At 43.3% G+C, this 22,892-nt stretch overlaps 1 protein-coding gene across 1 annotated transcript in view; it reads right to left on the bottom strand.

Annotated features, from left to right (window-relative positions):
• The window catches only part of HTR3B (5-hydroxytryptamine receptor 3B), a 37,223-nt gene extending 16,051 nt beyond the window's left edge, over positions 1 to 21,172 (bottom strand). Inside the window, exons 1-2 of the mRNA XM_002708384.6 lie at positions 21,033 to 21,172; positions 16,258 to 16,418 (exon numbers count right to left, since the gene is read on the bottom strand). Coding sequence (XP_002708430.3) covers positions 16,258 to 16,418; positions 21,033 to 21,087 — 216 coding nt within the window. The 5' untranslated portion in view covers positions 21,088 to 21,172. The remainder of the gene's footprint in view (positions 1 to 16,257; positions 16,419 to 21,032) is intronic.
• Positions 21,173 to 22,892: the final 1,720 nt, after the last annotated feature.

The raw sequence follows: 22,892 nt of genomic DNA, 5'->3' as shown, positions 1-22,892 counted from the left end.
CATCATTAATCACCAGGGAAATGCAAGTCAAAACCATGGTGAGATCTCATTTCATCGTCACTAGGATGGCTAAAATAAAAAAGAAAATAACAAATGTTGGCAAGGATGTGGAGAAAGTGTAGTCCTCACCCATTACTGGTAGAACTATTACAAGGCACAGTTACTTTGGAAAGCTGTCAGCAGTTTCTTGAAAGTGAAACATAGAGTGACCACAGAATCCAGAAATTCTACCCTTAAGTAATAACTAAGAAAATTGAAAACATAAATTCACACCAAAAATCTTGCATAGGAATATACATAATAGCATTATTTGTGGTAGTAAAAAAGACAGAAACAAGTCAATTGGGGCTGGTGCTGTGGTATAGTGGGTAGGGCCGCTGCTTGCAGTGCTGGCATCCCATATGGGCGCTGGTTTGAGTTCTGGCTGCTCCACTTCTGATCCAGCTTTCTGCTATGGTCTGGGAAAGCAGTGGAAGATGGCCCAAGTCCTTGGGCCCTTGCACCAATGTGGGAGACCCAGAAGAGGCTCCTGGCTCCTGACTTCAGATTGGAGCCAGTTGAGGCCAACTGGGGAGTGAACCAGCAGACAGAAGACCTCTCTCTCTCTCTCTCTGCCTTACTTCTCTCTCTGTGTAGCTCTTTCAGATAAATAAATAAAATCTTAGAAAATTTTTTTTAAAGTCAATTGCCCATCAACAGATGAATGAATAAATAATATATATATATATATATATATCTGTGTCATAGAATATTATTCAGCAATAAAAAGTAATGAAATACTGATACATGCTACAACATGTATGAACCTTGGAGACATTATACCAAGTGAAAGAAGTCAGTCATAAGAGGTCACTTACGATGTAGTTCCATTTAGATGAAATGTCTAGAACTGGCAAATGTATAGACTCATAAAATAGCTTAGTTTTGGCTAAAACTGTGTGGGGTGGAGTGTGGGGTGTGACTGCCAGGGGGTACACATATGCAGTTTCTTTTTAAAGTGATGGAAATGTCTTGGGACTGTGGTGGAGGTAGTTGCCCAACTCTAGAAATGTCCTAAAAAACCACTGGATTGTATTTTTTAAAGGGGTACATTATGTGATTAAATTGAAACTTAAAAACTTTTGTTATTTAAAAATACATAGATTAGGAAAGAAGAGAGAAACCATTTTCAAAGACCTTCTGGGCAAGTTATACACAGGAAAGCTGGTATAAACGGTTAAGGAGTTCTCCCTGAACTCAGGTTCCCCACTGTTTTCTGTACATAACCTATGGTTAAAAACTACATTCTTAGAAGACAATAGAAAGATCCAAGATGAAGAAATGAAATGTGTAAAGCATTTCCTCTGCTGATTTAGGCTCAAAGGTGAAGAGCCACTTAGAGGGGCCGGTGCTGTGGCATAGCAGGTAAAGCCGCCGCTGTGGTGTAGCGAGTAAAGCTGCTGCCTGCAGTGCCGGCATCCCATATGGACACCGGTTTGAGTCCTGGCTGTTCCACTTCTGATCCAGCTCTCTGCTATGGCCTGGAAAAGTAGTGGAAGATGGCCCAAGTCCTTGGGCTCCTGAATCCAACATGAGAGATCTGGAAGAAGCTCCTGGCTTTGGATCAACCCAGCTCCAGCCATTGTGGCCTTTTGAGGAGTGAACCAGTGGATGGAAGACCTCTCTCTCTCTGCCTCTGCTTGTCTGTAACTCTGCCTTTCAAATAAAATAAATAAATCTTTTTTTTAAAAAGTCACTTATATAACTTGGGTATTTCTGTAATATTTAGTACAGCACCAAATTTCAGTAAATCATAGTGTTTGGGGAGTTGATGGCATGAAGGCAAATAGCCATTCTGTTTTCCTCCCCAGGACGGGACACATTAAATTAATTGCCCAGTCATGTATCCAGCCACATTAAAAATACATATTCTTTGCGTACATGGTCAAGATTACCACTCTGAAGAACTCAGGTTGAGAGGTTAGTGTTGTGGTACAGTTAAGACACTGCCTGCAGTTCTGGGGTCCCATATCAGAACACTGGTTTGAGTCCTGGCTGCTTTACTTACGATCCAGCTCCCTGTTAATGCACCTGGGAAAGCAGCAGAAGATGGCCCAAGTGCTTGTACCCCTGCCATCCATGTGGGAGACCCAGGTCAAGCTCCAGACTCCTGGCTTTGGCCTAACCCAGCCAGGCCCACTGCAGCTATTTGGAATGCAGTGCAGTGGACAGAAGATCTCTGCCTCTGTCTCTCACTCTCTGTGACTCTGCCTTTCAAAAATAAGTATATTGGTCTTTTTTTAAGAAAAAGAGATTTTATTTATTTGAGAGGCAGAGTTACAGACAGAGAGGAGAGACAGAGAGAAAGGTCTTCATTTGCTGGTTCACTCCCTAAATGCCCACAACTGCCAGAGCTGAGCCGATCCAAAGCCAGGAGCCAGGAGCTTCCTCTGGGTCTCCCATCCAGGTGTAGGGGCCCAAGCACCTGGGCCATCTTCCACTGCTCTCTCAGGCCATTAGCACAGAGCTGGATCAAAAGAGTAGTATGTGGGACTCAAACTGGCTCCCATATGGGATGTCAGCGCTGCAGATGGAGGCTTAGCCTACCATGCCACAGTGCCGGCCCCAATCGGTCTTTTTTAAAAAATTAAAAAAAAAAATTCAGGCTGGGCAGGAGTGGGAGGGCTTCTAGAGCCTGAGGCTGGTGTAGCTAAAAGTGTACAGCACACAGACTAGATAGGCATACACAGGCATTCGCACAGGGTGACAGCATTCGAAGGAGAAACAATACACTTTTTAGATTAAAGTTTCCCTTTTACAATCAATAAAGCAAATTGCTACCAAATAAGCATTTCTCCGGTACCCTGAGAAAGAAGAGGGGATTGTGAACCGCTACAGAGTAACCCACTGCGGTGGCACAACAGAGACTGGGCTGAATGAACTTGTTCTACAGATTTTTATGGACTTTAAATAGATACTTGGGAAAGGAAGCTTTTAAAGTGATGTACAAAGCGAAAAGATTGAATTCACAAGTATTTCCCAAAGGAGTAGCTTGTAGGAGGACCAGAGGGGACTCCCAGCCAAGATTGGCTCAGCGGGGGTCTTGGTAGTTGAAAAAAGACCTCTATTGAGAATTCAGGATTAGGTGACACCACTTCTTTGCAAATTCTACCAGCTGAAAGATCCTGAAATGTAGCAAGTCTCATCCACGAAAGCACAAAAAGCTCAGTTCTAGGGTTAGTTATCATCAGGAAGGGTTTCCATAAACAGACTTAAAAAACAAGTCCAAAATGCAGTTTGTGTTACTGGGAAACAGAGCAGTTAGCTATGCCTTTCCGGAGAAATGAACGTGTGCATCTAGCAAATGTCTTCAGTGGGTTCCTCACCGCTGCCACGCCAAGTTGTGGATGCATCTCACTGAGTCCCAAGGCTGGGCCCAGCGTCTCCGTTTCAGTGTTTCATTTTCACTGTCTTTTTATCTTATCAACTGCCAAGTCCATGCTGTAGGTCCTCTTTCCCCTTTTTGCCCATTGCTTTGTCACACTAAATGTAACAATAATGTTAAGAATTTTTTTTCTGACATGTGATGGAGGTGGCTTGGAAGATTTGTCATTCAGCCCTACGGAACACAATGTAAAAAGTAGTTTGAGGCTAAAACGAAAATCTTTTTTTTTTTTTTTTTTTTTTTTTTGTCAAAGGAAACAAGTTCCTCAATGCCAGCTGGTGTATATAATTGGTTCTCTGGTGGCATTATTCACAGCGTTTCCCTCTGTGTAGCTCGTTCTCTTTCTCTCTTTTTCTTTAGATACCTTCCATCTTGCTTGTTAAAAGCAAAGGATATTTCAGAGAATCGGAATTCATTAGTCTTCCTAACAGAGGGAGTCTATTTAGATCTAAATTGGTGGTTAGCAAATATACAGATAATTCCCCCACATTCTTATTTATCTTTCCCAGTTCCGGAGACTATAGAAACAGATGCCTCAACGTCTGGCTGGGAGGCTCTAGTCAATGGACTGGAATACAAAGGTATCTGGGATTCGGAATTGACGAAACTCAATAGAACCAAATTGAAACTCTTCAGTGTTGAGTAGATTATCTCTATAATCAGATTTCCCTAAGGTACTCATAATACCCAGAAATTCTCAGACAAGACTGTAGTCTTTTATATCAATAAAACAGGAGGCAAAACAGTATCAGCGAGGTTGCAGTGATGAGAGCTGGGCTGAAAGCTCTTCATTCCAAACACAAGTTGCCGGCAGTGCAGCTGCAGGCAGATGCACCCAACAAGTCATCCATTCACAGAGGGCGGGTCCTTTGTCAGTGCAGAATCTGCACTTCCAAACCGTCCCCGGCCCTGGAACTCACTTTAGGTTCAGCCTTCCTAGAGGTAATTGAGACATTGCAAAACATGCTCAGAGACTCAAAGTCCTAATCGTTTATCAAGACAAGCCTAGGGGCTAGCACTGTGCCGTAGCGGATAAAGCTGCAGCCTGCCACACCAGCATCCCATATGGGCACCAGTTCGAGCCCCGGCTGCTCCAGTCCTGGCTGCTCCAGTTTCAACCAGCTCCCTGCTAATGGCCTGGAAAAAGAAACAGAAGATGGTCGAAGTACTTGAGCCCCTACTACTCATGTGGGAGACCCAGAAGAAGCTCCTGGCTCCTGGATTTGTCCTGGCTCAGTGCTGACCCTTGTGGCCATTTGGGTAGTGAACCAAATGGACCAAAGATCTCTTTCTCTTTCTATGTAACTCTGTCTTATAAACAAATAAATGCAATTTTTTTTTGAAAAAAGACAAGTCTAGAGTTGGTACTTCTATTTTTTAATTCATTCCTTCATTCATTTGACAAGCATTGATCCAGTGTCCTCAGAGTAAAATATACAGTGCTATGTATATACTTTTTTTAAAAAAATTTATTTATTTATTTGAAAGTCAGAGTTACACACAGAGAGAAGGAGAGGCAGAAAGGTCTTCTATCCACTGGTTCACTCCCTAATTGGCCACAATGGCTGGAGCTGCATTGATCCAAAGCCAGGAGCCAGGAGCTTCCTCTGGGTCTTCCATGCGGGTGCAGGGGCCCAAGGACTTGGGCCATCTTCTGCTGCTTTTCCAGGCCATAGCAGAGAGCTGGATTGGAAGTGTAGCTGCTGTGACTCAAACTGGCGCCCATATGGGATGCTGGCACTGCAGGCGGCGGCTTTACCCGCTACACCACAGCGCCGGTCCCCGTGTATATACTTGAGAGGAATATGAATAGCTTATAATAAATTGGGGTACATGACAGCTTAACAAATAAATATGTACAATAAGAAAAACAGACTTAAGTGGATTTAGAGGAAGGAGACATTATTGTCGGCTTGGGGAAATGAAGCAGACGTCTTTTAGGAGCTGAGATTTAAAGGACTAGAATATTTTACAGATGGGGAATGAAGAGGAGGAAACAGAATGAACAGCATACAGGCAGAAAACAACAAGGGGCGAAAGTTCCTTGTAGCACGGAGTACATGCAGACGTTAAGGTAAGTCAAAAGAGAGGGAGAGAATAGAAGAATTCTCCAGATTTCCAAACGGAAACTAGCCACATCCAATAATACACATCTAACGTGGTCTAGTAGCAGATGAGTTTATTCTACAACAGTGGGGGAAAACACATCTTTGAGAAAATAATGGTATTCTTCCCATCAGGAATGTAATTTCACTTTCTTTTACCAGGGTAGGAAGAAGGAGTTAGATTTAAAATTTTTCAATTTGATATACTTGATATACTTTGATTGAAATACCTTACTCCTTTTCTATATTTATCTCCAAATCAGCCTCTAAAGGAACGGCTGAGCAATTCTATTTTGTCTTAATCAATATGAAGTCAGAAAGTAGAAGGAGGAGCAGAGACCCAATTGCTCACTCAAGGCTGATGATACCTCTGCCACTGGCAGAGTGGGAGGGGGTGGGGTGGTCACGTGACATGGCTCATAGCATGTGTCTTTTTTCAAATCATGTTTTCACCCTTGGAAAATGCCTGGCGCAGTACAGTCAGAATAACCTATTGACAACTGCATGGCAAGGAATAATAACTCTTTTAATCAAGTTAAGAAACAGCCCTCGGGGCCAGTGCTGTGGCGCAGCAGGTTAAAGCTCCAGTCTGCAGCACCAGCATCCCATATGGGCACTGGTTCAAGTCCCAGCTGCCCCACTTCTGCTCCAGCTCTCTGCTATGGCCTGGGAAAGCAGTAGAAGATGTCCCAAGTCCTTGGGCCCCTGCACCCATATGGGAGACCTGGAAGAAGCTCCTGGCTCCAAGCTTCAGATCAGCGCAGCTCTGGCCATTGTGGTCACTTGGGGAGTGAACCAGCAGAATGGAAGACCTCTCTCTCTGGCTCGACCTCTCTCTGTAACTCTTTCAAATAAATAAAATAAATCTTTTAAGAAAAAAGATATACTATTGGAAAAAAAGAAGAAACAGTCCTCAGAAATTACGTCTGTAAAATTCTAGTTCAATATCCACTTAGAAAAGAGACTTAAGGGGCCGGCACTGTGGCACACTAGGTTAATCCTCCGCCTGTGGCGCCAGCATCCCATATGGGCACCAGTTCTAGTCCCGGTTGCTCCTCTTCCAGTCCAGTTCTCTGCTGTGGCCTGGGAAAGCAGTGGAGGATGGCCCAAGTGTTTGGGCCCTCGCACCCTCAGGAGAGACTGGGAGGAAGCACTTGGTTCCTGGCTTCAGATCAGTGCATCTCCAGCCACTGTGGCCACTTGGGGAGTGAACCATTGGAGGGAAGATCTTTCTCTCTGTCTCTCTCTTTTATTCTCTCTGTAACTCTACCTGTCAAATAAATAAATAAAATCTTAAAAAAAAAAAAGAGAGAGAGAGACTTAGAGTTTTCTACTAGAGCTGTATAAGACTAGACTTTTGTTTGAGGGTGGTGAAGATTCATATTCACACTAACATAAACAAAGAACAAAGCTGGCAAAAATGCATTTTGACATTAAGGGGGGTTTGTGGGAATACAAATTGAATATTTATGTTAAACAACTGTGGGGAGCAATCCGGACTAGACTAAGTTACTCGAATTAGGACTTATTCTATGCATCTGCTCTCCCACAATATGGCGCTGGGAGAGAAGTAAACAGCTTCCGCACAGCTGCCTCCAGTTCAACTAATAAACTGTAGGACTTGCTCCTGATTGGAGGAGAGCAGCGTACTCGGCGTGTGGGCAGCCGAGTTGGGATTGGCGGAGGAGGACTATAAAGGAGGAGAGAGACGGCATGCATGAGGAACATCTATGGGGAACATCTAGCTGAAGGAACACCCGTGCAGCCCCCGAGAGAGCCGGCCGGCGGTGTGCCGCTCCCCTGCGGAAGTGGGGAATGTGGCCAGGGGGAACTGCCCTTCCACGGAGGTGGAAGGGATAGTAGCCAACCCGGGAAGAACCAGCAGCAAACCCGGGGAGGGCCGAGCAGATGAAAGAACAGCGCAGGGTCCTGTGTCGTTCCTCCACGAAGAGGGGGAGCGACATAATGGTGCCGTGACTCGGATATGAAGCCTAGGCAGGGCTTAGTGTTGCTCCTCCACGAAGACGGGGAGCGACATAATGGTGCCGTGACTCGGATAGGAAACCTAGGACGGATAGCAAACTTAGGAGGGAAGAAACGGGAAGAAACGGGAAGAATTGGGAAAATATCGGAGAGAGAGACTAGCAAACAGCCTAGGGAAAAGCCGGACGAAAGAGGTGCCGGAAGAAGCTATTGAAAGCCTAGGCATAGACTCGGATACGGACTACGGGGGGAAGCTGGGAGAAATCTCTAAGGTCGAAAGTGAAAGTGAAAGCTAGAACAAACAGACTCGGACGCGGACTGTGGGGAGAGGCCAGGAGAAATGAGGGAGGAATGTCGTTGGAGGAGAGCTTGGGGAAACATACCGGGTAGAGAAAAATGTTAGGGAAATTGAAGCCGCGGGGGGCAGGCTGAGGCGGACACGAAAGCCACTTTGGGATTCTCAAGTTAGCCCGGGAATAGGGGGCGAAAAGTTGAAACCAGAAGCTGAGACGTAAGCCAGATTGGGATCCGTCTGATTAGCCCGGGGAGCAAAGGACGGGAAGCCAAATCGTGGGGCGGAGACGTACGCTGGGTTGAATTCGCCAGGCTAGCCCGGGGAACTTAGATTGAATGCTAGTGGTGGACACGTAAGCTACGCTGTGTTACTCGCGGAAGCCGCCGCGTGCAGAGAGAGCACGGGGCGTGAATAGATAGGGAACGGGGCTGGCGTAGGCCGTGGTTCAGACGCGAAAGGGTTAAGCGTGGAGACCGCGGAGCGCGCGAAGCCGAGCCGCGCAAAGCCGGGAAGCTGCGCAGATGAGAGAGGCGCGCGGGCTGAAGCGGCGCAGAGCCGGGAACCCGCCGGCGGGGCGAGGTGCCGGAAAGCCGCAGGGATAAGAGAAACAGAAGCTTAGAAGTAAAGTGAGAAAAATAGGAATGCTGGAAGATAGAAGTAAAATGGGAGAAATAGGAATGCCCGGAGATAGAGAAATAGAGAAATAAAAAGGCCTCCCTACAACACTGCAATGTGAGAGCTTGGATTCGGTCTGCCTAATCAAGTGAGGCGATGAGCACCTGCGGGCAGCTAGCAGCTTATGCGCCGCAGGTCACCGAAGACAGGCACGAATTAACATCAGTAAAGCTTCCCCACAATACCGCAATTAGAAGGCTTGGATTCGGTCTGCCTGATTTAAGGCGGTAAGCGCCAGCAAGCAGCTCGACCAGAGTATGAGCTGCAGGTCACCGAAGATAGGCACGAACCAACACTAATAAGTCTCCCCCACAATAAGGCAATGAGAAGGCTTGGATTCGGTTTGCCTGATAGAGCTTGTAAGTCCCCTGCAGGCAGAGCAGAGCATGCGCTGCAGGGCACCGAACACAGGCACGCATCAGCGCCTAAAAACCTCCTCACAACATGGCGAAGAGAGGACCCGGATTCGGTTTTCCTGATTGATAGGACTTGTAAGAGCCTGTGGCAACTCTAGCAAGTGGAGCAGAGTGTGTGCCGCGGGACACCGAAGACAGGCGCGCATCAACGCCAAAAATAAAAAGAAAGGGGGATCTGTGGGGAGCAATCCGGACTAGACTAAGTTACTCGAATTAGGACTTATTCTATGCATCTGCTCTCCCACAATATGGCGCTGGGAGAGAAGTAAACAGCTTCCGCACAGCTGCCTCCAGTTCAACTAATAAACTGTAGGACTTGCTCCTGATTGGAGGAGAGCAGCGTACTCGGCGTGTGGGCAGCCGAGTTGGGATTGGCGGAGGAGGACTATAAAGGAGGAGAGAGACGGCATGCATGAGGAACATCTATGGGGAACATCTAGCTGAAGGAACACCCGTGCAGCCCCCGAGAGAGCCGGCCGGCGGTGTGCCGCTCCCCTGCGGAAGTGGGGAATGTGGCCAGGGGGAACTGCCCTTCCACGGAGGTGGAAGGGATAGTAGCCAACCCGGGAAGAACCAGCAGCAAACCCGGGGAGGGCCGAGCAGATGAAAGAACAGCGCAGGTCCTGTGTCGTTCCTCCACGAAGAGGGGGAGTGACAAACAACTAGATAGAGACGTCTCTAAGTTGAAGGAAAATAACACTAAAGCAACTCAAATGAGGGTAAAATTTTAAACCCAATACTCCAAGTTTCTATTTTATTTTTCATCAATTTCACTGCCTAATTCTCAGTAAAAAATCAGAAATTCCATTATTCACTGCATAGTTATAAGATATTAACAATGAAAATCACATAATTTATATATATATATATATTTGACAGGCAGAGTTAGACAGAGAGAGAGAGACAGAGAAAGGTCTTACTTTTTCGGTTGGTTCAGCCCCCAAATGGCCGCTACAGCTGGCGCACTGTGCTGATCTGAAGCCAGGAGCCAGGTGCCTCTCCTGGTCTCCCATGCGGGTGCAGGGCCCAAGCACTTGAGCCATCCTCCACTGCACCCCCGGGCCACAGCAGAGAGCTGGCCTGGAAGAGGAGCAACCGGGACAGAACCAGCACCCCAACCGGGACTAGAACCCGGGGTGCAGGCACAGCAGGTGGAGGATTAGCCAAGTGAGCCGCGCGCTGGCCCATTTAAATATATTTAAGAGGAATCTTTAAGTTATTTAAACTTAATGATAAGTAAATTAAAATAATAAACCTATATTGATGGACATATTGTTTATGAAATGTTAAACTGAAGATTAAAAGGAGCATAAAGAATGCAGGGCAGGTAGATGCAATCTTACTATGTAATTATGTATATTTTATGTGAATTGTCATAATGTTAGTTATCATAAGTTAATGATGATATGAAAATTTCTTAGGCAAGTTCCAAAAAACAATACTAATATGGATAGCTAAAAATCCAGTAGAGGAACTAAAATCAAATATTTTAAATATTCTATTATTTTAAGCAGTTATTTAAAATTTAATTGCCTAAAATAAGGCAGGCTATAAGGAACAGAAGAAAAAACAGCTAAAAAAATAACAAGATTGTTTTGGCAACTTTGACAAAGCACATCAATGAAAATGTCAAATTTGTTAAAAAAACAAAACAAAACATGGAATACTACTAGGTAATAAAAATGAGTAAACAGAAAATGTTGGCATGCACAACACAGATGAATCTTCAGGGAATTATTTTAAATTAAAGAAGCCAATCTTAAAGGTTATATATGTTATTATTCTATGTATATAATATTCTTGAAATAATATAAAGATCCTGAAGAGCTTGGTGGTTAGCAAGACTTAGGGATTCCCAGAGGCAAGAACATGTCTGTGTAATGGATTAGCACCAGGAAACCCTGTGTTGATGGGGCAGCTGTGTAGCTAGACTGTGGTGGTGGCTACACAAAGCTGCACATGTGATAAAATGGCACAGAACCACACACACACACACACACACAGTGTAAACTGGAGAAATCTAAATAAGCTTGGTGGATTGCGTCAATGTCACTTTCCTCGTACTGACATTGTACTATTTTTGTGCGAGGTATGAACACTGAGGGAGGCTGGGTGAAGGGAGCAAGCGGTGGACCTCCCAGTGTAATTCTTTGCAACTTCCTATACATTTATAATTTTTTCAAAATTAAAACTTGGAAAAAAAGTAAGACCTAAATACATGCTGTCTACAAGAAATGACTTTGAATACAAATGGCACTAATAAGTTGAAAATAAAAGGGGCATTGTGACACAGAATGTTAAGCCGGTTCCTGTGACTTCCCAGCGTCCCAGTGGTTTGAGTCCCAGCTGCTCCACTTCCCATCCAGTTCCCTGCTAATGCACCTAGGAAAGCAGCAGATATTGGGCCCCTACCTCCCATGTGGGAAACCAGGATGGAGTTCCAGGCTCCTAGCTTTAGCCTGTCCCAGCCTGGGCTGTTGAAGACATTTGGGGAGTGAACCAGCAGACAGAGGATGTCTTCTCTCTCTCTCTCTCTCTCTCTCTCTCTCTCTCTCCCTCTTTGTAACTCTGCCTTTTAAATAAATAGTTAAAAAAAAAGGTTTGGCAAAGATATATCTTCACCGCGCTGATCCGATGGCAGGAGCCAGGTGCTTCTCCTGGTCTCCCACAGGGTGCAGGGCCCAAGCACTTGGGCCATCCTCCACTGCACTCCCAGGCCATAGCAGAGAGCTGGACTGGAAGGGGGGCAACCAGGACAGAACCTGGTACCCCGACTGGGACTAGAAACCAATGTGCTGGCGCCACTAGGTGGAGGATTAGCCTATTGAGCCGCGGTGCCGGCCCAAAGATATATCTTGAAAAAAGAAGGCATAAGAAGGACTTTAAGAAATGGAATATCAGAGGGCTTCAAAAAATTCTCAGAAACTTGCCTTGCTTTCTAATTCCGTTTCTCCATAAACTTAAAAAAAATTTTTGAAGATGTTATTTATTTGAGAGGTAGAGTTACAGACAGTGAGAGGTAGAGACAGAGAGAAAGGTCTTTCGTCCACTGGTTCACTCCCCAAATGGCTGCAACGGCCAGAGCTGGGCCAATCTGAAGCCAGAAGCCAGGATTTTCCTCTGGGTCTCCCATGTGGGTGCAGGGGCCCAAACACTTGGGCCATCCTACACTGCACTCCCAGGCCACAGCAGAGAGCTGGATTTTCCCATAAACTTTTAAAAGACTCCCTATACTATCAGAGATGAAGAAGGGCATTTCATAATGAGGAAAGGAGAGGCTCGTCAAGAAGATATAAAATCTTAAAAGCGTCATAACAGAGCTTCAAAACACATGAAGAAAAATTGACATAATCAAAGAAAAAACAAACAATGATAATTTAGGATTTCATAGAGAGGGGCAACATCTTTATGAAATCAACAGAAAACTGGACAAAAGTTGGAATACAATGTAAAATACTTTAGCAATGCTGTCAACCATTTATTGAATTGATTTCTATATTCTTCTAATCAACATCATATTGGGGTCCTAGCTAGTGCAATAAGGCAATAAAAGAAACAAAGGTATAAAGATTGGAAGAAAAAAAATGAAGTGGTCTTTTCTCATGAGCAACATTATTTTTTGCATAGAAAATATGAACAAATATACCCCAAAAAGCCTCTAAAACTAAAAAGAGGTATCAGTGTCACAGAATAAAAAGACAACATATTTAAATCAATTGTATTTTTGTAGACTAGAAACAAACAACTAGATTAAAATTTAATATACCATTTACTTAGGAATAAATTTAAGAAGACATGGGTAAAACACAAAAAGTATAAAACATTAATAAGAGAAATTAACTAAATATGTGGAGAGATGACAGTCATGGATTTGACAACTCAATATACTTAAGGTGTCATTTCTCCTCTAATGGATCTATAGATTCAGTGCAATCCCAATTGAAATTCTGGAAGGATTTGTGTGTGTGTGTGTGTGTGTGTAGAAATTGATGAGTTTATTCTAACTCATTTATATGGAAATGCAAAAGACTGGAAAAGTCAAAACAGTTTTGAAAAAGGAAATCGGGAGACTCCCATGATCTGATTTCAAGTTGGTTTTGCTACCGTAATTGAGACAGTGTTGTATTGGTATAAGGGAACATATATATTACTTGAATAAGATAGAGACCAGAAATAAGCTCCAAATACATAAAGGGATCTTGTAACTTAATAATAAAGTAATAAACAATCTAATACACTAAAGATGGGTAAAGATTTGAGCAGATGTCTTACCAAGGAAAATGTACAACTGTCAAATAAGCACAAGAAAAAAAATGTTCAGCAGCACTAATCTTTAGGGAAATAAAACAATAAAGACACTCCTTCAAACCGACAAGAATGGTTAAAATGATAAAGACTGACAGTATCAAGTGCAAGGGGCTATGTGGAGGAAATAGAACTCTCATACATTGTGAATAATATACAAAATGTTACAGATATTTTGTTAAAAGCTTGACAATTTTTTAAAGATTTATTTATTTATTATTTGAAAGGCAGCGTTACAGAGAGGCAGAGGCAGAAAGAAAGAGAGGTCTTCTATCTGCTGGTTCACTCCTCAAATGGCTAATGGCTAGAGCTGGACCAACCTGAAGCCAGGAGCCAGGAGTTTCTTCTGAGTCTCCCATGGGGGTGCAGGGGCCCAAGGACTTGGGCCATCTTTTGCAGCTTTCCCAGGCCATAGCAGAGAGTTGGATCAGAAGCAGAGCAGTGGGACTCAAACTGGTGCCCATATTGCGTGCTGGCGCTGCAGGCTGGGGCTTTAACCTGTTGCACCACAACACCGGCCCCAACAATCTCCTCTAAAATTAAACATAGGGTCCTGGCTTCAACTTGGTCCAGCCCTGACAGTGATGGATATCTGGAGAATGAACCAGAGTTCAGAAAATCTCTCTCTGTGTCTGTCTGTCTGTCTGTCTCTCTCTGCTTTTTAAATAAATGAAAATAAATATATTTTAAAAATATATCAAGTGGAGGGGAGGCGGCGCTGTGGCATAGTGGGTAAAACTGTTGCCTGCAGCCGGCGCCGTGGCTCAATAGGCTAATCCTCCACCTTGCGGCGCCGGCAAACCGGGTTCTAGTCCCGGTTGGGGCGCCGGATTCTGTCCCGGTTGCCCCTCTTCCAGGCCAGCTCTCTGCTATGGCCAGGGAGTGCAGTGGAGGATGGCCCAGGTGCTTGGGCCCTGCACCCCATGGGAGACCAGGAAAAGCACCTGGCTCCTGGCTCCTGCCAGGATCAGCGCGGTGCGCCGGCTGCAGCGGCGGCCATTGGAGGGTGAACCAGCGGCAAAGGAAGACCTTTCTCTCTCTGTCTCTCTCTCTCACTGTCCACTCTGCCTGTCAAAAAAAAAAAAAAAAAAAAAAAAAACAACTGTTGCCTGCAGTGCCAGCATCCCATATGGGTGCTGGTTTGAGTCCAAGCTGCTCCACTCCTGATCCAGTTCTCTGCTGTGACCTGGGAAAGCAGTAGAGGATGGCCCAAGTCCTTGAGCCCCTGCACCGATGTGGGAGACCCAGAGGAGTTGCAGCTCTCGCTGTTGCAGCCAGTTGGGGAGTGAACCAGAAAATGGAAGACCTCTCTCTCTCTCTCTCTTTGTCTCTCTCTCTGCCTCTCCTTTCTTTCTGTGTAACTCTTTCAAATAAAATAAATAAATCTTATTTCATATACATATGAAATATATACATAAATATAATATATATAAATATATATATCAAGTGGACAACGCTGTTGCATAGCAGGTTAAGTCACTACTTGAGATACCTGCAAACCATATCAGAATGCCTAGGAGTGAGTTCCGCCTCTATTTCTGAGCCAGCTTCCTGTTAATGTTCCTGGAGGCAGGAGATGATGCTTCAAATACTTGGTTTTCTGCCACTCCTGTGGGATACCTGGAAGGAGTCGCCAGCTCCTGGCTTCAGCCTGGCCCAGTCCTGCCTATCCTGAGCATTTGAAGAAGTGAGCCAGATGAGGGAAGCTCTCCCTATGCCCCCCTTCCTCACTCTGTCCCTCCCTCTCCATTATCCTGCCTTTCAAATAAATAAATAAAATATTTTAAAAACCAAATGTGGTTTGTCTCAGGTATACAGAAGTATTTTAACATTTGAAAAAATCAATCAATATAGTTACTGAATAAATTGAATAAAAATGACATATAGATGTAGAAAAAACATTTGATCTAATCCAATATGCACTCATACTTTTAAAAAAATCTTCAGCATACAAGGAAAAGGAAGGAAATTCCTCAACCTAATAAGGAAAATCTATGAAAAATCTGTAACTAATATTGGACTTACTCATGAAAGATTTTTCTTAAGGATAGAAACAAGCAAGGTTGTCTGTTCTTACCCTTTCTGTGCAAAATTGTAATAGTTTAGGCAATGCAATAAGACAAGAAAAGTAATAGAGAGCACACAGATCACAAAGGAAGAAGTAAAAATATTTTCAGATGGCATACTTGTATATATAGAAATTTTTTAATTAAGATTTGTTTGTTTATTTGAAAGTCAGGACAACACAGAGAAAGGAGAGGCAGAGAGAAAGAGAGATAAAGGTCTTCCATCTACTGGTTCACTCCCCAATTGACTGCAACAACTGGAGCTGCACCAGTCTGAAGCCAGGAGCTTCTTCCAGGTCTCCTAAGAATGTGCAGGGGCCCATGTGGGATGCCGGCACTGCAGGTGGCAGCTTTACCTGCTACTCCACAGTGCCAGCCCCGATAGAAAAATATTATTAAAAAGCTACTGTAATTGAAAAGCAAATTTGGCAAGGTCACAGGATACAAAGGCAGCATACAAAACCAATCATATTTCTATATACTAAAAGCAAATCACTAGAAAATAGAGAACTTTAAATAGTATTTATCATGGCATAAAATGCTTCAGGATAAACTTAATGATAAATATGTAAAACCTCCACACAGAAAACCAGAAAATACAGCTGTAACCTAAATGCAATAAGAGGTATGTCATGTTCAAGTATTGTAAAACAATTTTGTTAAGGTGGCAATTCTCTCCTTAGATTGATCTGTATATTCCACACTATTCCAGGTGGTGGTTTTACCTTCTACGACATAGCACCAGCCCTGACAACAATTCTTTAAAACCTTTTAATTCCACAAAATTCATTTTCTGACTATTTGCCCCTTATGATGTCAGTTGGGAGGCTGGAAAGCATGATTTGCCTAATAAGTACGAATGGCTAAAATGAATAGAGAACAACTCTCCTACAAGTTCAAAAATATAACCTCTCTCATGCTCCTTCATGAACTGCAAGTAGTTTTAAAGGAGGCTACCCAGAATAAGAAAGGGCAAGATGGTCCTTACCACATCCAATATGGCATGGACAAACAGGTCCAGATAGATGGTGGTGGCCTTGGTCCAGTCATGAACTGGCCTCACTTCCTTGTGATATTTCTCTAAGAGCTGCTTGGTGAGATGATACAGAGTAGAATTCCTGGGATGAGGAGTGTCTATGGCAAGAATTCCTGGAAAAGAAAACTATCACTGTGGAGGCAAAAATAAGAGGCACCGGGCACCTTTAGGGGACTTTAGAATGTTCAGGACTTGGTGGTTCTTGAGTAGAATATATAGATTTCTGCTCACCCCAGTCTGCATAAATTCAGTAACTAGTAGGATCTTTGCCAGAAACTTTTTAAAAGAAAATTTATTTATTTATTTATCTGAGAAGTAGAGTGACAGAGTAAGAAGGAGAGAAAGAGGGAGAGGAGGCAGAAGAGAGGGGTGGGGGAGAGAGAGAAAGAGAGAGAGAGAGAATTTTTCATCTACTGGCTTACTCGCCAAATGCCCACAGTAGCTGGAGTTGGACCAGGCCAAAGCCAGGAGCTCAGAACTCCATCCAGGTCTCCCACATGGGTGGCAGGAATCCAAGTACTTGGACCATCGTCTGTTGACTTCCGGGCACATTAGCAAGAAGCTAGATTGGAAATAAAGAGTAGCAGGGAGCTGAGCCAGCCCTCTGATACGGAATGCATGCAATCCAGGTGGCAGCTTAACCTGCTATGCCACAACACCTGCCCCTGCCAGACACTTACTTACAGTAAGCTGATGGCCTAAGTGCCCAATAAAGAAACCTCATTATAAAGATAAATCAAGCCCAAGGATGCAAATGGCACCCACAATTCCATTTGATAGCACGAATGCATCTTGGACACAAAATCCTTTCTTTATTCCTGTATCACCCCCTCCTGGTATAGAAAAGAAACTCACCTGTACATTTAGCCAGAACTAAACCCTCACCTTGGTTTTTTACTTCTGATTTTCCATTTGTAATTCAACAATTAAATAGACTATCCAAACAGAAACAGAAACCTGTGAACCCAAAGAACAGTAAAGATACCTATATAATGGTATTAATGAATTCCAATTCATACTTCTCTCCTCGAAAATCTCTTTTCTCACTCCTTCCGTCTTTAAATAAAACGTACTTGTCAGAAAATGAGATCTTGGTTTTGGGCCAATTCACTCTGGTTCTAAGGAACAACCATTTCCTCTGACCCAAGAATCTTGATTTAGAGGGGAACAGTGATTGGCGCTGAGGGACGTGAGGCCAGGGAAAGGAAGCAAGAGAAATGAGCACCCACAATTGGAAGTGACAAATTTGTGAGGGCTTTCTCCGAATTGCAGAAAGATATTTTGTTCACACGCTTCGCCATCCCTTAGGGGATTCAAAGCTGCACTAAGTCATTGGACTGAAGCAAATTCCACACCTCCTGACATGGTGCGTGAGCGAAATCTCTCTGCAGTGTCCTGTGTGTGAAATCGCCTGGGCTCTCAGTGACTTTGATGGGTTTTTTGATGAGCTGCTGAAAGTGTGAGGGATCCAGAAGGAAACTGTAAATGAGATCGCGTCTCCCTGTGTGACAATCCTGTTTATGCCCATTTCTTTATGAATGATGTCGTGTCACTGGCTGCCACAGGCAGCAATTTCTATGATTTATCAATGTCAGTGTGACCAAAATGCTAACAACAACGCTGGACATGCAATTCCAGATCACCGTGAGCAGTGGAATATGCGCTTTCATTACCATTGGAACTGGGCACCTCAAGAGGATTTTAACTCCCTAAATACTCACCCAAGGAGATGCCTACCACGGTGTCTGCTATTCAAGTGTTTAGGACTAAGATAGATGGCTTGCAATGGGCATAATTTTTAGGGTTTTTGTGAAGAATCATCGTCAAAAAGTGTGCTGCAAATCTCTACCTGAGGACTCACTGGCATACCCCAGGGACGGGAAGCCAGAAGCACAAAGCATAGCTGGCTCAGTGCTCTTTCTGCAAACTTCGCTGTGGGGAGCTTCACTTTCAACTTGCTCGGAAGCCCCCAAGTCAAGTCTCAGTTGGGAAAATGCTGAAATGTGTGTGTTTCAGTACAGGAAAGTGCCTGAGACAGAGGATACATAAGTCTCACACAGGAGTGTGTATCCCTACACCCTCTGTCAGAAAGACAAATTCCCCTGCAATATTTTCTAGGAAACAGTCCCTAAGTGCCCTGTGGATAAAAACATGTTTTCTAGAAAGTTCCAAAGTCTTCAGGTTAAAAAGACAGAGAAAGTTCTGGAAGCTGGGACTAGGGACCAAAGAGAAACGAGCAATGAAAAGAGAAAAATAATAAGCAACTGCAAGTGTGCTTAAATAAACAAAAAGGGGAAAGAGAGCTCTTTGTTTAAGATGGGAAGAAATAATAAATTACATTTCTACTATGAATACAAATTGGCCTGAGGAGAGAGATCAATTATAGGAGAGAGATTAAGGATTTAAGTGACCATTAATTAACAGTAAATTATGCCCCTTGAAAGCTAATGTGACATTCACACAAGCACTAAATGACTCACAGTTCAGTGATGTTTCAACAGACACTGATGGAAGCTATCAACAGACCCAGAAGAGATTCCTGGCCAACACGGCCTCCTTGAATGCTAATAATCAGCTTCAAATAATTCACTTGTAAGATTTCTGGGCAATGGAATGTGTTAGGGACAGAGCTATGAAGCACTTGTAGGTGAAAAGAGATAAAAAAAAAAAAGCAGAAGATAAGAGTACAATAGAATTATTCTTTTGTTTTCCCTGTTTGAACGAATTGCTCTTTCACATTTATCTATCTTAAAATATGTGGGGCACTTTGATGAAAAGAGCTGTTCCTTCTTTAGTTATTCTGTATCTTGAGGATGATAAAGTCATAACAATATATGAGAGGCTCCCAGGAAACAGTGTTAGCTGTGTAGTACTATTATATCTCTAGTACTAACTGAATATTTACTGCATGTCAGGCATCAGGTAATAACCCTTTATTTGAATGATCCTATTTAATGCTCACAAAAACCTTATGAGCTAGGTGCTGCACAGCCTTATGGGACATGCACTGTTACTGCAGCTAAGGATGATAGGTTCAGTGAAGTGAGCCCTATCCGGTGTTAAACAGCTTGCAGGTAAAGGGGCTGGAATTGAAACACAGCTGGTCTGGATTCAAAGCCCCACCCAGCTGTCCCCAAGAATATTGGAAACAGCAGTGAGCAACCGCTCAAAAGGAAAACTGATGTGCTACATGGTATGCGTTACTCCACAGCAACAGCCAGTTTTCTTTTCTCTCTCTGTGAGTGTTAATAGAAAGGCTAACAATAACTTAAGTTACACCCTACAGTTTCACGATGCTATCTTACTCGATAGTCATGAATATTCAAAATAAAATTAACTTACAGGGACACTGAGTGTTTAAGAGATCGTTTGACTTGCCCAGGGTCACAGGGTTGGTGAATATAAAGCAGAAGCTAGAACATTCTCCTCTTCCAGGCCTCCTGTCCCAGCACACTGCCTCCAGGGAGCAGCCGTGACTGGCTCAGTGCTCTTATAGTTACACAAGCACCTTGATATTTACCCAGCAAAATTCCAAAGGGTAGACATTCAGCAGCAAATGTCCTAAGATTTGTAGTAAAAGTGATGCTTATTAGACACTATTAAAAACATCTTTCTGCTACATTTAGAACAAAAACCAAGCATAATATAAAACATTAGAATGACATTAAAATTTCTTCTTACCTTCACTTTTCTATTTCATTTTACGTTAATGTTCATAATTATTTTATTCTAAGAAATCCATTTGGTATTTAGTAAAATTTCCTGGTTTTAATTTTATAATTAAGATGGCTTTTATCCGTTAAATTCAACATCCAGGATTTTTATACCTTAATGATGATTGGCTATTTTTCTTCTCTATCCAATAAAAAAAATCATTTCCAGCTTCTTGGCCACCAAATTCCTTACTCATTTCTATAATTGACTCATTCCACTTCCAGGGCACTAGGAGAACCACAGAAAGTGGAATGTTGGAAAATGCCAGAATATATTCTTGATTTTTGTGTATTTTAAAAGACTCAATTGTATCCTGAAGAAAATGGTTCAGTTCAATAGAATTGATACTGGCACAATGGAAGAACAATTCTAGAAATTAAAAAAAATTCATTTCTAAAGTATTTTTAAGAGAAGCTATAAATTCAAACCTTGCAAGTTGATGAGATATACTCATAATTTTATGAGATATACCTGTCTTTAGAATATACCCATCCTCTATATACACAGATATTATGAGGATGGATGTAAAGCTTCTGATAACAAAATGATTCACAAGCATATGTCACCAAGATAAATCTAAGGGATTCTTTCTCTGGGCTGCTAACAGCTTATAATGAAGCCAAGACTATCTGGGGATAATAAAAACACATTACCCATACATAAAAGCAAATCTGAAACAGAATGCCCCCAAGCCTCAATGTAAATAGTTGTGGAGAGCTTGATTTCTGAGAGGCAGAGATTCATCAACCAACCAATAACATTTCAGAGCATATTTTCAGCTATGTAAACGAAGTCCCACCATGACAGCTTATGTGGGTGTAATGGTAATTGTAGGAACAAAGTCAGAAACAAATCAGTGATTGTCATGTAACTTTATAGGACCGGCATTTTACAGATGACAAACAAAAACAAACACGCACGAAGAGTTATGTAGCACCAGGTATAGATATTGTTGTTAGCTTCTAAGTGTTAATGCTCACCTAGTGCCCAAGACACTCACGAACAGGACTCACCTGAGGCAGCCACCAGGATGCAGGGCCACAGAGCAGCCATCTCCGCAGCCCACATCCCCAGGAATGTCCCCACAGGGGAGAAATGCAAACTCACTGCCGGAATGAGTGCTGCTCAGTTCTTCTGTCCTGGTTCCTCTCCACTCCGCCCTCCTCTTTTGCCAAGTCCTTCCTAGGGCTATTTTGTAAACACTCAGTAAGACCAAAGGCAGTATCAGCACTACAGGAATGTTTTGGAAATGATGCCGTCATGAAACTGCTTAACTTCCCCACTTGGTTCTGTCCCAGGATCAACTATGGCCAACGGTTCCATCTCCCTGGCGGGAGACAGCTAAGTGAATAATGTAATCTAAGAGGAGCCCCTAAGGAGAGGAAGTTCCACCCTAATATGATTTCCTTTACAGCCTTTACCTAAGGCAGTGCTCTCGCTGACATTCAGGATGCTAATTTCATTAATAATTGAGATCCAAATAGCTGTTCTAAATCAGACTTATGCGGTAACATCTTCAGCATTTGACAATGGTTATTGGACTCTTGAATTACACAAAGCTAATGGAAACCTGGTATTGTCCAACAAAGAACAAGTGCAAACACTGCAATGGGAAAAGTGGCTTTTGTTTCTCCTAAGCTCCTTTAATTAAAAGAAACATTGATTCTTGATGAACAGGAGTATTTCTGAAGTTTTCACTGGCCACAAGTCAGAAAGTAACTACTTAAGAGGGCATGCTTCTAGGCTTATTGAAGATGATAACTACTGAGGTCGGCATTGGGGCACAGCAGGTTAAGCCGCCACATGTGATGCCAGCATCCCATATGAGTGCCAATTTGGGTCCCAGCTGCTCCACTTCTGACCTAGCTCCTGTTAATGAACCTGGGAAAGCAGTGGATGATGGCCCAAATTCTTGGTCCCTGCCACCGATGTGGGAAAGCCAGATGGAGTTCTAGTCTCCTGGCTGTAGCCTGGTTGCAGGCATTTGAGGAGTGAACCAATAGATGGACGATTGCTCTGTGTGTGTGTGTCTGTCTGTCTGTCTCTCTCTGTTTCCTTCAAGTAAATAAATCTTTCAAAAAAGATGATGACTATTGAAGTTAAACATTCACTTTTAACTACCCACTATTAAGGAAAAGGATACATAATTCTACATAATAATTCTATCATTGGTAGATTTCCCCTAAAATGTCTAGAAACAAAGCCATATTTTATACCATTTCCAACATCTGTACTCTTTTATTATAAATGAGATTGTAGAGACACAGGTTTGAGAGAAATTTTCACAGAGCAAAATCAGGGAGAAGTTCCTATTTATTTCCTGTTCTTCTAATTCTTCTGTCTCTGTTTAGAATCCATGAACTTCTTCACCTGATTTTCATCTACCAATAAAATGTAGCCTGATTTGTTTCTGCTGTAGGCGAAGGGCTATACAAACGTGGAAGGGAAAGCTAGGATGAACCCTGTGGTGTTGAGTTGGTTTGGGAGGTATAGTTGTGAACTCATGGTTCTCAGTACATACGGCTAAGTATAGAAATAAATACAAATGTGGGGCCAGTGCTATGGCGGAGTGGGTAAAGCCGCCACCTGCCGTGCCAGCATCCCATCAGGTGCCGGTTTGAGACCTGGCTGCTCCACTTCCAATCCAGCTCTCTGCTATGTCCTAGGAAAGCAGTAGAAGATGGCCCAAATGCTTGAGCCCCTGCACCCATGTGGGAGACCCAGAAGAAGCTCCTGGCTCCTGGCTTTGGATCAGCCCAGCTCTGGCTGTTTTGGCCATGTGGGGCATGAACCAGCAGACGGAAGACCTCTCTCTCTCTTTCTCTCTCTCTCTGCCTCTGCCCCTCTGTTAACTCTGCCTTTCAAATAATAAA

The sequence above is a fragment of the Oryctolagus cuniculus genome, chromosome 1 (assembly GCF_051225735.1).
Source record: "Oryctolagus cuniculus isolate XC-2025 breed Fujian yellow rabbit chromosome 1, ASM5122573v1, whole genome shotgun sequence".
NCBI classification, from domain to species: Eukaryota; Metazoa; Chordata; class Mammalia; order Lagomorpha; family Leporidae; genus Oryctolagus; species Oryctolagus cuniculus.
This window is presented reverse-complemented; position numbering and strand designations above follow the sequence as displayed.